The sequence below is a fragment of the Conger conger genome, chromosome 1 (assembly GCF_963514075.1).
Source record: "Conger conger chromosome 1, fConCon1.1, whole genome shotgun sequence".
Lineage (NCBI taxonomy): Eukaryota > Metazoa > Chordata > Actinopteri > Anguilliformes > Congridae > Conger > Conger conger.
Genome location: NC_083760.1, coordinates 65,392,357 through 65,407,800, shown reverse-complemented (window position 1 = coordinate 65,407,800; position 15,444 = coordinate 65,392,357). Strand labels below are relative to the sequence as shown.

At 38.3% G+C, this 15,444-nt stretch overlaps 1 protein-coding gene across 1 annotated transcript in view; it reads left to right on the top strand.

The window, feature by feature from the left end:
• The window catches only part of LOC133110161 (CUB and sushi domain-containing protein 3-like), a 317,158-nt gene that overhangs the window by 155,340 nt on the left and 146,374 nt on the right, over positions 1–15,444 (top strand). Inside the window, 4 exon segments of the mRNA XM_061220063.1 lie at positions 6,731–6,834; positions 6,940–7,052; positions 13,144–13,326; positions 14,415–14,741. Coding sequence (XP_061076047.1) covers positions 6,731–6,834; positions 6,940–7,052; positions 13,144–13,326; positions 14,415–14,741 — 727 coding nt within the window.

Here is a 15,444-nt window from a genome sequence, read left to right as displayed (position 1 = left end):
AAAAATTAGATCTTGTAGAGGCAGCTACATTTCTATAGTTGACCATTAATCATGTAACCGTCCACTGGGGGCAGTAATTACTAGCTGTGTGTGTGTGTGCACTGTTTTTTTATACTGACACACTGGGATTAATTAATCAATTTCATCATTTAACTGCAAATTTCCCGAAGACTACCCCTTTAAGTTTATTAATATGTCTAACATTAATTAATGCATCATAATACATTAATCCAATCCTTACTTTCTTCTACCAAAATGAATGAGGAAATTAAGCAGTTATATACTGAATCTTGGGGAATACAACTGAAAGAAGTGGAATGCAGAGTGTCAAAGAAAAAAGATTTTAATTCCATTTACATGGGACTCTCGTCAATCACTGGGATTCTGCACAATGCGCCATTTATGTATCTCATTAAAGCTGATTATTTTCCCATGTGAACCTTAAGATACTACTAAATCTTGGCCTTGCTAGAAGGAGTGGAGTGTGAAATGGCCACTCAATGTGTTCCATATTATTGCTTCATTTATTTCAGACCGCAAAGTTTCTGAGCCCCTCATTTTATTGTGCAGCTTTTTTAACCTTGGTGGGAGAAAACGGAGGCTGTCAGCCTTAATTTAATTTGGAGCCATTAATGCACCACTGCAGCTCACTCTAATTGATTTTAAATGCCCCAAGGTCCGATTGTGAGAGCAGTGTGATTTCCTGCCTGCTCTATTTGTGGTTACAACTCGGTGTTGAGATGTCAAAAAATTAAATAATTAAGGTCTAAAACCATGAAGTCTTTTTGTGTTGCTTTTGCTTTTATTTATTTTTTTAAACAAAAGCTGTAACCTTAAAAGGGTTAAATTCACCATGGTTGGCCATCAGAGTTCAGATTTCAACAACGTGGTCCATGCGTACTCTATAAGAGACTGGACATGTAACCCAGATGATGCAGGGTCATATGCTTCTGCACCTCCTAAAGTAAATATTTAAAATGTATTCTTTAGACTTCAAAAATGGTCTATGCTATAAAATTACCTAAAATAAAAGAAATTATTTAAGGTTGTAAGTGTTCTATAATGTATTAAATATGAACTTACAGCTAGGACCTCAGATGTATTTTGATATTGTGATGATACATATGCTTACATTTGATACACGGCTGTACTAGGAAATAATGTATAGTCATTATAGTAAATGCCATTTATTTCTGTCTTTAGCCAGTGAAGATGTCCCAATGTAGCTACTGTTGCTAGGCAGCACGTATGATTGACAGCAGCTGCAAGATGCAAAACTGAGAGTACCTGGAAAAAATGGAATTAAATCACTTTAGTCTTGCCTCAAGGGCCTAATTACATCAATGACAGCTGGAATACCAAACGCATATGCATCGAGGTATACTGTAAGCTAATGGATATGGAACTGAGTACACTGAGTGTACTGAGTGGAATGAAAATCTATTGACTGACAGTGATACTGCAGAAAACAAAGTGTGGAATGTCTCTCTGTGAAAAAAATAAGGTTAAATGTTGATTGAATGCGTCTCACTTGACATTATTGGCTGCTATACCAGGGCCCTGTTTCACGTATGTCGCTTAGATAATCCTGGATAATGTGATGCATATCGTGTCAAATTATATGATTAATTAAACTTGGGCTTCGCAAACATGAAAATATTTATTTGTTAGTGGTTATATAAATATTACCACTGTGAAACCCTCTCAGAAATTATATAAATGTTACCTGCACTTGTTACCTGCATTGCATTCATTTTTTGATGCTAACTGCTGCATTAACCTGGGAGATTGCAGCTTTGTGCTTCAGGCACTGTTGCCCCAGTAACAAGTCTGCCTACTTTGTAAGCTGACTGTGTGAAAAAATCCTCATTCATTTCAAAATTCCTATTCATATGGTGCTGGGCCAGATCTAGGCATAGGCAACACAGGTGGTTACTGAGGGTGCCAACTGTCCCAGTAAACTGCTACACAAGAGAAAAATTATAATCTATGTATCGCATCCATGATAACAGTAGTACACGGTACATAAGGGCATCTTGCTGTTTACAAGAGAGAGTCAAAACCTGTTTTGCTTTATGCATTCGTACAGCTGGAAATTTGCTGATGCAGTGGAATACAACTGCAATGGCTCACCTGGGATTTAACTATTTGTACCACCATGATACTGAATAAATGTGTGGGTATGTGGATTACTCCCTTAGCCCTACATAAACCTGTGAACACTGTATACCATATATATATATATATATATATATATATATATATATATATATATATATATACAATTTTAGATTTGTAATCAAAGAATTTCAGCTTTTATTAAAGGTTTTTTTTTTTTTTTTTTACCATTGCTTCCTCACTGCTGTGTGAGAGCTTTTACTATCTAGTCTTTTCGTGTTCTTTTGTGTTCTTTTATTGGTGTTTGTCAACATAAGAGCCAGAGTTGTGCCAATGAAAGTCATTATGAAGCCGTTATGAGGCTGAGAAATAAGGAAAACAGTCAGTGACATAGATCATTATTAACAATATTAAGAAAGAGAGCACTGCTGTGCTCAGTAATCACAGGGCCTGGTAGGTCAAAGAAGACCATGGCAGTTGTTGACAAAATCATTTTCACCATAATGAAGAAAATACTGCAAACACCTGTCTGACAGATCAGAAACACTTCAAGATGCAAACCAGTAAAAATGCAAATGCAGAATGGCTAAGAAGTACCAAAAAAAAAGGTATCGTGGATAGATGAAGCCTAGATTCACTAGTAGTACTGTGATGGTAAGTGTGGAGACCAAAAGGAATGGCCAAAGCACCCCCCTCATCTGTGAAACATGCTGGGAGTATTATTGTTTGGGCATGTATGGCTGCCACGGGTACTCACAGGTACTGGCTCATTTGTCTTCATCAACAAGTGCACAGAAGCATCGTATCTGCTCAAGTTCAGGCAAATGCCTCCAAATTCATTGGATTGCACTTCATCCTACTATAATACAAACATCCCACATATGCTGCTAAAGACACAAAGCCAAAAAGTGGAAAATTATGGACTGACTCTCACCCAATCTGAATCCAATCCACGCTTTTCATATGTTGAAGATGAAACTTTCCATATTCCAGAATAGTTTGATAACAAATAAAAATATTTATCCAAAACATTATAGCGCTTGTTGGACAGTATATACCGTATATCCATTTGTCAAGTAGATTACGATAAAGAACAAATTACGAACAATAGCACACCTCTGCACCTATGCTGTGTCATCCCCCTAATACTGTATGTATAAGACTGGAATGCAACGCCTTGGACTGTTTGATGCAGCATCTAGAGGTAAAAGGTTGTAGCATTCCTTTGATCTGGATGGAGTGACAGACACACAAAAGTAGTATCCAGGGGGCAATGGTAATGAAGAACATCATTTTTCATCATTTCCCAATGTCATGCCATACTTTTTGTTCCGACTATCATTAGCTGCCTATTGCACGGATAGATTCAGGTCTACCTTTGAGTCCGTCTCCATAGCAACATATTCCTGTGTGTTTCTTAATTGGTTAATCACAATGTAAACTCTATTTACCGCTCCATCTATTCCCACTGATTCTCATCAGTCTGTTTTACTGTGTGCCAGGATTTTATAGTTCCCACAGTCATCGGAGGGATAAAAAAAAAAATCTGTCTGGATTTTCAGTGTTGGGATGTGGTTTATCAAGCTTAAATATTTCTTTCTGAAAAGAAAAAAGAGAAAATAAACATCCAAATAATTTAGAATTCACCCTTTCTCCCTCATTAAAAACTCTTAATTCATCAACAGTCACATTTTAAATTATTTTTTCTAAAATAATATGGTATGTTTGACATGGATTTTAAATAAGGATGAATTTATCTAGCGATAGTTCATCACATTTCAGCAAACTGTCCTCATTAACTACCTTCTGCTAAGTCTGAATGGAATTATTCATAATTTGTGCTCATGTACAGTAACATCACAGAAGAGGACAGTCACTCTAGCATCCTTCTCTATTAACAGCTAATTACAGTTTGGCATGCTGTTGTGCTCAAGTCGTCTCTGCCTTGGAAATGGCACAGAAAAGAAACACCCATATTGTGTCTGGTGCACAAGGGACGATCTGACAGAAGTGCCAGAGCATTGTGGAAAAGCCCTGACTTGTTTTATCAGTGTGCTGCATGCTTGTCTTAGACGGGGGGTGTGCAATGATGCCGCTATGGGACCGTGTGACACAATTCTACAGTTTAAAAACAATACTGTATCCAGTCGGGTGGCAATGGGACCACCAGGAAAGTCCAGTCAGCCTGGAGCAACAGGTCTCCTAATGCAGATTAGTGTCCCCTGTGCAAATTCGCACTGTGGGGGAAGCCAAACTCTTTAGGCTCCAACAAACCTAAGTTCCATGAGGATATGAGCACAGTTGGAAATGACTGTCAGTAAATATCACACTATCAAGCTGGAAAACATTTTTTCACACAGCTTTTCAGGCATGGAAGAACTTGCCAGGATTTGTGATGGAGGCAAGCGCTTTGGGGTCCTTCAAGAGCGAACTCAACACATTGACAGATTTACTGAGATATCAGGCTAATGAAGAGATCAGGAGGTCGGACTCGACGGTCTGTTCTCCCCCTTGTGTTCTCTTATGTTTTTAAATTGTTAAGTTCCCTTGAGCAGCATCAAACTGAGCAGACATCAAACCATGTATGCCCTAATGTGCAACTCTCACTGTGTGCCTGAGGCAATGTTTTAGGACAGCCCAGATCATCACGTGACGTATGCTGTATATTCTATACCAGAATGACATAATGCAGGCTGTAGGGAGGTCTAGAGAGGGCTATGGAAACCCATACTAACAGGAATACAACTTGGAACATCCTCATTAGTGTGGAAGCCCTGATACATGGGTGTGGGCTGGATCTGTCTTAGCTCTGAATCCTGGGGCTAGAAGCTCTGGATCTGATGAAGGCACATACTAACATAGGATAGATGGCACTTTAAGAATTGAAAAACAGGGAATGAAGTGAACTCATCCATTCTCTTAACAAGCACCTACAGTACATCAGCCCATGTTAAAATCAAAATCAGACATCACCGGTCACATACAGTGCCATGGATGCCATCTTGTATATGGGATTGTATATGGTGAACATCGCTTATAGAAAGCTTAAGTCTTTATTTAAATTTGAAAGTTTTATGCTCAGAGTACTAAGTAATATACAGTAGTAGGTCAAGTGTCATACAATTCTGTTGTGGGCCTCAAGGGCTGACATCGTTTTGCAATGAAAATGTATTTATTGAATAAACAAGATGTATTAAGGTTGGCAGTATGTCACAGTGGGCTGTGTACATGAATGGTGACCTTAAGATCTCAAGTTCAGTTCAATGTAGGCTTTTCTGCTGTTTCTCTAAACAAGGTCTTTAACCTGAATTATTATATTGTTGATACCCAGCTGTATAAAATGTAGGCTATTTAAATATTTATGAGTTGCCCTGGACAACTGTGTTTGTAGGGGGAAAAAAAACAATACAATGATAACTCTGGATATAGTTTTTCTTTCTAACCTCATGACATTTGATGAATACAACTTGTGCCAGGGCACAATAGCAACAGTGTGGATGACAAGTTAACAAAAGAACATTGCCCCCATGGTCAGTCCAATTACAGCTCTTATTTTTGTGTATTTTCCCTGATGTTTCTTTAGTCTTGGGCCTGGTGCATTGTATAATTAGATTTCATGCCAGCTGTGGACTGTGTTTGCCCTCTAGGCTCCTGTTAATTGCTGCTCTCGGCTGTTTTATCATTTGTGATTAGAGGGTATATAAAAAATGGAATTTAATATGTTCTATGGCTTTGATTTTCTGAATATGAGAAATCTTTAGGTTTTTTTTTCATTGCTTTTCCATAAATCCTTCTCATCAATGTCATTTTATTGTGTTAATGAAAATTATGCTTTGTAATTCAGCAAAACTCGCATGGACACTGAAGCAGATACTGTAGACGTGATTTAACTAGTTGTACTACTACGTTAGGACTGGCATACAGCTTGCATTTTAAAGGTGTTCTATGCAGGAGTATTAGCCTTGCTGTAGTCCTGTGTTTATAATTGAATAAGTCTCCACCCCTGTCCTCAACCACACCCACACACCTCCATGTTTTTATTTCAGATCCGTTTTTACCATTTTATCTTTATATCTTAGTTTTTTTCTAGCAAGAGAAATCAATTGACTCTGCTTTTTGAACGAGCCCCGTCGGCATGTAGTTCCGCTTCGCTGTCAGCCATTTTGGCTTCTTAACCTCCACCATTGCAGTAGCTAAAGTACAAATGCCCCACTGAGACCTGTTCATACTCCACTGTAGCCCTGTAGCCACACCCAGCCCTCTACACACGGAAAAGAGTGTCAGGCCTAGAAATGTTTCAAACACGTTAGAATAACAAGCACAATTTTTACAATGGTGTACAAAGACGTAAACTTCCAGGGCACCACTATTTCTTATTTTCATAATTCATAATGTTTCTCAAGGTAGAAATCCTGCATAGTATGGCTTTATACCATGTGGGTTGTAAAAATAGTGTTGCATGTGGAATATGGGATTTAATTTTAGAATCATTGAAACAGTTTCTCTGCCTGGCTGCATTCATTTTCAAGTCTTAGCTGCAAGAATAAACTATCAAAGCAAAATTGGGGCATTTAACAGACCATTAACCAATTTTCCTCATTTTCCATTGCAGGTAATTCAGATTAACTTTGAAGAGTTTGACTTGGAGATCGGATATGACACGTTAACTATTGGAGATGGAGGGGAGGTCGGAGACCCTCGAGCTGTACTCCAAGTGTAAGTGTAAATATAAAATCAGTGAGCTGTGTGTAAAATTGTATTTAGAATTGCAATGTTTGAAAGTTGATCAAACACTAAATGTGCTCTTCCCTGTGTCTCCAGCTTGACGGGCAGTTTTGTTCCTGACCTCATTGTCAGCATGAGTCATCAGATGTGGCTCCACTTGCAGTCTGATGAGAGCGTGGGATCAATAGGATTTAAGATCAACTACAAAGGTACAGTAGATTAACTTTTGGTTGATGGGGTGGGTGGACAAGAGCCTAATTGTGACAGGCTAGATATTTTTCCTTTATGTACTTTGCAATATTTTAAGCCATTGGTGTATTTTTTTTCATCTCAATTTGAAAGTGGCAGTTGTCAAGTCACTCGTTAATCACACACAGCTGTGTAAGATGCACCAAAGTGCTTGAATCAACCCACCTCTGGTGCGCTAACATTACATGACATTATGTAGCTGATGCTTTTGTCCAAAGGAAGAGGTTGATTAGATTAAGCAGGGGACAATCCCCCCCTGGAGCAATGTGGGGTTAGGGTTCTTGCTTAGGGACAGCTGTGCAGATCTCATCTTAGCTATACTGGGGCTTGAACCACAAACCTTCTTGGTCCCACTCATGTACCTTAGCCACTACGCTACAGGCTGCCCACAACCCTATGAGCCAGTGCAAGTGGTCCACTACAGACCAGGCTGGACATTAGAGGAGAAGCAGCATGATCCAGGAATAGTCATAGGTCTCCCTGACAACAAGTATACCATGCCAATGCATTCGTCTGGGAGGAATCTGAAGGACCATGAAGTCCACTGTTGACTCCCCATCACTGTCACTTAGTGACATTAGCTAAAACATAACCTTGATTTGTAAGTTACGTATAATATGGCCAAGACTGAGCCTGTGGTGAGTGCCGTTATCAAATGAGCCAGTCTGGAGTTTGTATGAAAAGAAATGTCAAAAAGTATTAAGCAGGCAGTTTCTCCTCGGAATCTCATAATGTCTTTATAAAATCAAATTACTACCCTGGTCTGTCCCAATAAGGGAACCATTGCACGTTCAGGGTTGTTTTTGTAGTGTTGGCTGTTGTGGGCGACAGATTATATTGTGAATGTGTTTCAGTGGCAGAAGCTGAGCTTTCACAACTACTGCTAAGGGATGGCAAACTAATCACTAACTGAAAAATAGGTGAGTGCTACACTACTTTGAAGGAGTAAGTCACACAAACAGGCCAGAGAGAAAGCAAACATTAGAAGACCTACCAGTGAAGAAGGTTAACCCTTTGGCTTCCAACTTCAGCCAAGCCAAGTGTGCCTATATACCTCCAGCCACTTTTCTCTACCAGTATAGAGCCTTACAGTTTAGTTTTGTTGTGCAAATTTACACCAAAGACATCATGCACAAAAGAAAGAGACAAGGACTGAAATCAAAGGGAAAAATTGAGCTATAAAGCATCCACATTTTAAAACAAAGCAATGTCGGGCCAGAAAACCTTATCTTAGTCGGCGTCTCAAAGCAATCGCAAACAGTCATTCAGATAATTACCTCACTGTCACTCAAACACTGTAAACCCAAAAATACCTCAAAATAATATGACACTATATTTCAAACAGAATTGATTCTGCCAGCAGCTGCCTCCATCTTCAAACAGTATAAAATCTGACTGTTATTGAAGGCTAGATACTCGCTTTTATTTCCACTGAAGGTACAATCCCCTTTGCTACATGATTGTGTCACACAGTGCTAAAATAAGCGTAACTACTGATAACTTTTGTTTGTATTGGGCTAGTTACATAAATAACTACCAAATTGCTAATGGAGAACAAAAGTGTGTTTATTTGTATTTACAGGATTTGATAAATAACCTTAACAAAATGTATTTTTATTGTTTATGTTTATGCAGTATATCCACCCAAAATGTCATATTTTTAAATACATTGTAACCATGGTGATTACTTATTTAATACTGTATGACGAACAGCCCTTTATAATTTTTTCTGTTTTCTAAATCTATAATGTTTTTCGGACATTGGCGAAGTAGCAGATTCCACAGGCAGAATCTCAGTCCATCACCTATAGGATCAATTTGATTGTCTTTTTCATTTCTCTTGTTCGCACTCAATGGTTCAACAGCTGGCTCTGGGCTGTACATCAAACTAAAGGCACTTGGAATGTAGAATTAAAGGAGAAATATGTTATTCTCTGTGCATGTGTATGCTAGTGTGTGTTTGGGTTTTCCTGTGATGGGATGTAAATATTCCCATCTGTTGGTTCAAAGAGAAGCTGGTCCATTGTTTTCCAAGCTCAGGCATTAGAGGCCCAGTTCAGTGGCATTATGCTTTTTTTAACATTAACTGTTGGTACTGAAGCAGTTTTGTGGTCAAAAATGAAATCATTGTTTGTTGCCAATTTTTGATTTATTATTTATGCCAGACAGTTTTTTTTTGTTTTCGATATGCATAATTGTGTTTTTTTTAATGAAATATTTAACCTTTTTTGCATTTTTTATTATTCCTGAATGTTGACATTGCTGAACTGTTGTTCAGGTCTGGCTTAATTTGTCTGTACCATTTGTCTTCAATTTTGATTCACAATTAAACTGTTTTGCATTTATTTATTTTTCTAGTTTTCTATAATTCAATAATATTTATAAGCACAGTTTAGAGATCATAAAATATAATTGAAACTAATTGTGTTTACAAATTAAGGAAACATTGTAGTCAAGAACAAATGTGAACTTAATCCAGGCCTCAGTCAAAATAACAAATATTTTTGTCGTCTTTCCATGAGGGAAATAACTGTACTGAAACTAATTACTCAAACTAATTATTTGTGTATTAAAGAGTTTCACTTTTGATTTGATAATGGACAATGTTTTCGTCCTTCAAACAGGTTTACTTTTTGTAAATATTTGATTATTTCCTTCTCGCTCAAAGTTCTTGGTTAAATGTATTTCTAAATGATGGATGTGTTTCTCACAGGAACCTGAAGAAAAAAGAGAACAGAAAGCAGAAACAAAAACTGGATGGTGCAGTCATGAAAAATCAATGCATTTCAAATTCTCAACCTTTATTGTTTCGAGAAAAGGGGAATAAACGTCGAAAAAAGTCTGAATTCAATTTCGTTTTAGCAAACAACACTCTGCCATACCATTTAAAAATATAAATAACCCCCAGGAGTCCCATGCGTCCTCATTTCAGTTTCCTTTTGCTATATCCATTTATGTAACCATGAAATGGGGACACACACACAGTGGAAGCTCAACTTTCATGTGAGAGATAATGATTCACTAATTTTGGTTTTGAGCAAAATATACATACCACTGGTAACAGATGTACTAGCATCATGACTTGTGTACACACATAGTGTGTAATGGACGTTGTACCTTAAACCTGCAATTAAGGGTTGGATAATTTCAATTCTGGAAGCTGAAACCCTGCAGGTTTTAGGGACACATTTCAAATAGAAATCAGAAGCTCCTACTGCTGTTGAAGACTAGACCTACTTTCTGCTACTCTACGTGCTTTAACAAAATAACCTTTCAGCATTGAAACATAAAAATACTTAAGGGATCAGCAACCATTTGAAAGGGCTTGAAAGATAAAGAGAACAAATTGTCTGGGTCCTTTTTACTCTAAATGTGGGTATAGCAATGATTGCTGCCTTCGCTATTTCATATGTTTTATACAGAGTATGTGAGTGGTATTGTACAATATGAATCCCACTCCTCACTCACAAGCCTGTGTGCCCACTCCACTGTGCCACTCTACATCCGCTTCCCCGCTATGCTCAAAAGTCGCTTATCACACCCAACAAAATATGCTGGTGTTATTCACTCCTTTTCTCTTCAATTATGGGGTATCTTTCTTTTTTTTTGTCAGCCTACACCAACAATACAGCTAATAATTCAATTGTAGGCTTGCTTCCCCATCTAAGCCTCTCTAATAAAAGCAAATATTGCATTTGTTGACATTTTGTGTTCATGCATTTATCGCTTTGAAAAATAAGTTGTCACAACTATGTCCTCATTGTACAAATAAGCATTTAAAAATAAAAAATAAAAGATCCACTGAAGTATCAACAGCATAATGCAGTTTATTGAGCTGTCATCTGACAGAAAGTCATGTAAATATAAATTTCCTAATAGTGATTACAATTTACAGTGTAACACGTGATGGACAAACTAATCAGTGACCAAAATAATTTATGAAAGATACTGTACTCTCAATGGTGCAACTCCAATCATACAGCGTTCACGCCCTTTGAAAAACACAAATGAAACACGTTCTCACCTCATTAGCTAACTATCTTTGGATGTTCATGTGTCACCCGGAACGTCCGTGCTCAGTCCAGAGTTGCCTGTGTCACTCGAGCAGTACTGCAGCAATATTGGAGCTATTATTATACAGTAATGTCAACAGGTGTCATTATTTATCAATCTCTGAGGTTTTCATCAAATATCAAATACAGTAAAAATGTTCAGCCATTACTCAGTTTGAAAAGCATGAAAAGTTCAATCCTTTTCTTGAACTTGAGTTGATATGCAGGTGGTATTTTACTAGCCTTGCCAGTATTATTATGCGGTGTAACCCCTTTGTAATTTATAAACTGAAGATGGAAGATTCAGATTCAGCTCACTGAATTTTATATCAAATCCAGGATTTGTGCTCCATTAAAAAGTGATGTAAAACTTGAGTGTGCATTATAACACAACAATATTGAAATATTTTGTCTGTTGATGTGGTGGAAGATTCTGTTGAAGCGTGCATGATTTTTGGTTGCACAAATTGATGCTTAGTCTGAAATGATGCTATATCTGTTCACTGTTTCCGTTCAGCACCCTACATCAGTCAAATATAATTTTCCCAGACTGTATCATTATCAAAGTTCACTGAGGAGCATTTCTCTGAACCCCATTCACCGTGCATCACCTATAGCTTGCAATCTCAAGTATTCTGCAGTCTGGTTCCCAGTTATTAGCTTGAAGCTATGATTGTATTCAGGCAGTTGCTTGTTTGAAAAACAGATATTGTGACCTTGATCAAAGAGGTCCTTGCATTACGGCGAGTAATTTATAATATGCATATTATTATTTGAACATATGCCATGGGATACATGTGTGATGAATTCTAACAAGCTTTACTGTGGATGTGTCCTGTGCAAATGAGTTGTGAAAAGGCACTCCTCTTCTTCAGTCTCTCTGCAGACAGAATCACTGTGGTTTTTGTTTCACACTTTTTGTGTAGCAATACAACTTTTAGCTTAGTAAACAGCTGAATTAATTGCAAAGTAAAACAGCAACATAAGCTGGAAATTATATATGTGCCTCCACATCCACACTTCTTAATGGATCAGGCCAAGATCTGCAACTCTATACTGTTGGAATGGCGAGTGATACATTCACAGGACAGGTACCATCATAATGCAGTGATAACCATGATGTGTATAATGTAATCATGAAATAGCATGATGTATAGAAAAACTGTGCAGCTATTATAAATAATGTATGTGCAATTCCATGTATTTCTTTATTGGCCTCTATGGTGTGAAGCCCCATATCTGACATGTTTACTCTTGTTGAAAAGGGTGCAATAATTGTAAGCGCTCTTTTTTTGCATCGCTCTTTATAAGGAAACATCCAATATGCTTTCCACATAACTGCTATAATTATCATTCCCTGACTAGAGTCAGAATTTATGCTGATGGATTTATTTTCCAAAATGCACACAATGAAGTCATTCACTCATCATTTTGTGTAAATGACAACAGCTGCAGATGTTCTGTGCGCTCAGATAACCTTTCAGCTACAGTAATTACACCCCCACCCCACCCTCACCCACTCCTAAGGATAGGGAATTCAACATAGGTTGTGACATTAATGCTGAATTGTAGCAACAGGTTTTGTGGAGATTTTCTCCATGAAAATGTCAACGGAGGAATATGTAGGTCAGAGTGAGGTGGAAAGCCCTTTAAGACAAAAAAAAGAACAAAAAAAATATTTGTGGTATTTTCACCTTCCATGAGCTTCAAGGTGCCCATTCTGAAAACCAGGAGCATGAAGGCGTGTCATGAGCATGACCCGTCCCCACGCAATGAGAATATTCATTACGTTCCGTTACTCAGCCCTTCATTCTGCTGCTGAGCGCTCAAGATTTATGCACCTCTTTACTTGGATCTTTTGGCACTTTTGAGGATTTTTTTTTAATTGATACGGGATTCAGCCTTTGTGTGTGTGCCGGGTTTGCACAAGATTGATATTGCTTTAAAGCTGAGAGTGAGACCCACACATCTCGTATGGCCCCCCTCTTTGTTTCTGCAGAAATAGACAAAGAGAGCTGTGGGGATCCTGGGACGCCGCTTTACGGGATTCGAGATGGGGGAGCCTTCTCCAACGGGGATGTTCTGCGCTTCGAGTGTCAGTTTGGATTTGAGCTCATCGGAGAGAGGACTATCTCCTGCCAGAACAACAACCAGTGGTCTGCTAATATACCTATCTGCATATGTGAGTATGCGTCCACCCCTTACAGCTTGGCAGAACAACTACATAAATGTCTCTCAAGACCATCATTAAAACAGGCCGGATCTGGAAGGGAAACCATGTTATAATAGCCAATGGATATAAACCCTTCAGCAGAGTGGTTAATGAAAAAGTCATCGAAGGTCTGTATCTCCCAAGCCTGCTGTTGTATTCCACAGGTATGTCATTAAGTGAAGTGTTAAGTGGGTTTTGATATTTAATACATCTGTTGTTCATCTATGATATCCTACAAGGAACTGCACCGAAAAACATGATTCTACCACTCACAATTCTCATACTAAATGTAACATACTTGATTGAATGAATCAAGCCAAGTAATTCAAAAGTCATCATATAAAAGTCATTGTAATAAGCTTTATTTAAATAATTTCCACAGTCTTGAAGTATATGTACAATAAAACCCTGAAGTAGAACCCACAGCAGCCCAAACTGTTGTTGGGAGACTACATACATTGTTTGGTTTTCAGTCCCTTGGGTGATCATGATAGTGACAATATGAGGATATGAAGCGATGTCATGTTGAGGTCATCATTTGTATTCACAGAAATATGTATGCACTTAATTCAGTGTGCACATCAGCACTGTATTTCTTTGGAAACTGCAGTAGCAGGATACAAGCAGCCATCGTCTGCAGACTGTAGGTATTTTATAGAATAGGAATAAAACATTGTTAACAGGGACAGTTGGCTATATTGCAAATAAAGTGAAGTATATACAGTGTAAAATAAAACTTCCGTCCTCTATGGCAATTCTCCATTACCATATTTGTAACAGCTTCCAGTCATAATAATGTAAAAATAAAATATACCAGCAATGTGCACAGCATTTTTGGCTGAGTTTAGAATAGGCATCCCTAGAGACATGCCTGACTGATTCATTATATGTGTGGCTTTTTCAATTGTGAATTGCTGTAAAATTATGAAAATCCATTTCTAGAAACAGTAACCCTTTTTTCCCAGTAGAAGATCAAAGGGTAATAAAGGTAGACAAGGGGGGTAACTCCTAAGTTGTTGTTATAGAATGTCTTTTGCCATTTCTTCATCTCTCTGCAGTTCCCTGCTTGTCAAACTTTACGGCACCTGTGGGCTCTGTCCTGTCACCTGATTACCCAGAAGGCTACGGGAACAATCTCAACTGCGTGTGGCTCATCCTCTCAGAACCTGGCAGCAGGATACACCTGGCCTTCAACGACTTTGACCTGGAAGCGCCGTACGACTTCCTGGCTGTTAAGGACGGCGAGCTTCCAGAAGCAGCCGTGCTGGGCCGCTTCTCTGGAGCTGAGGTGCCCTCTCACCTCACCAGCAACAACAACGTGCTGAGGCTGGAGTTCCAGGCTGACCACTCCATGTCTGGCCGTGGCTTCAACATCACCTACAGCAGTGAGTACAACTGACCAGAGCTCCAGTGATGATTTAATACATCACCTACAGCAGTGAGTACAACTGACCAGAGCTCCAGTGATGATTTAATACATCACCTACAGCAGTGAGTACAACTGACCAGAGCTCCAGTGATGATTTAATACATCACCTATAGCAGTGAGTACAACTGACCAGAGCTCCAGTGATGATTTAATACTGCAGGAAAAACAAAGGTTTTCCAGAGCAGTGGTTTCCTCACCCAACATTTCACATTATTCTACAATGTGCAGCCTGCTATTACCTTATTAAGTTTAATGAGTTCAATAAGTCAATTTGTACATTTTTATACTTCTCATGAGAGTATGAGTGGTCATAAAACTTTGATTATCTATGATCTATGACTTGAAATAACCATGAATAAAAAATCTGCCATTGCACAATACTATTGCACAATCACACCCTAGAGACTCCCCAATTATTCGGGACACTGGCTCCCCCACCTCCAATTACAAACTAAATCTGTTGTGTGGAATATTGCGACAGTGGCATACAGCAAACTGAGTTTCTGCATTAATCACATATTTTCAAAGGTATACTAAAGAAAGCAAATCAAATTACCGTAAAATATTAATGCTGAGCATGGACGTTAGCCATGGACAAAACTATTGATGGAATATTCATTTCATGCCAATTAAGCAATAATTGGCTGATATCCTGCAGT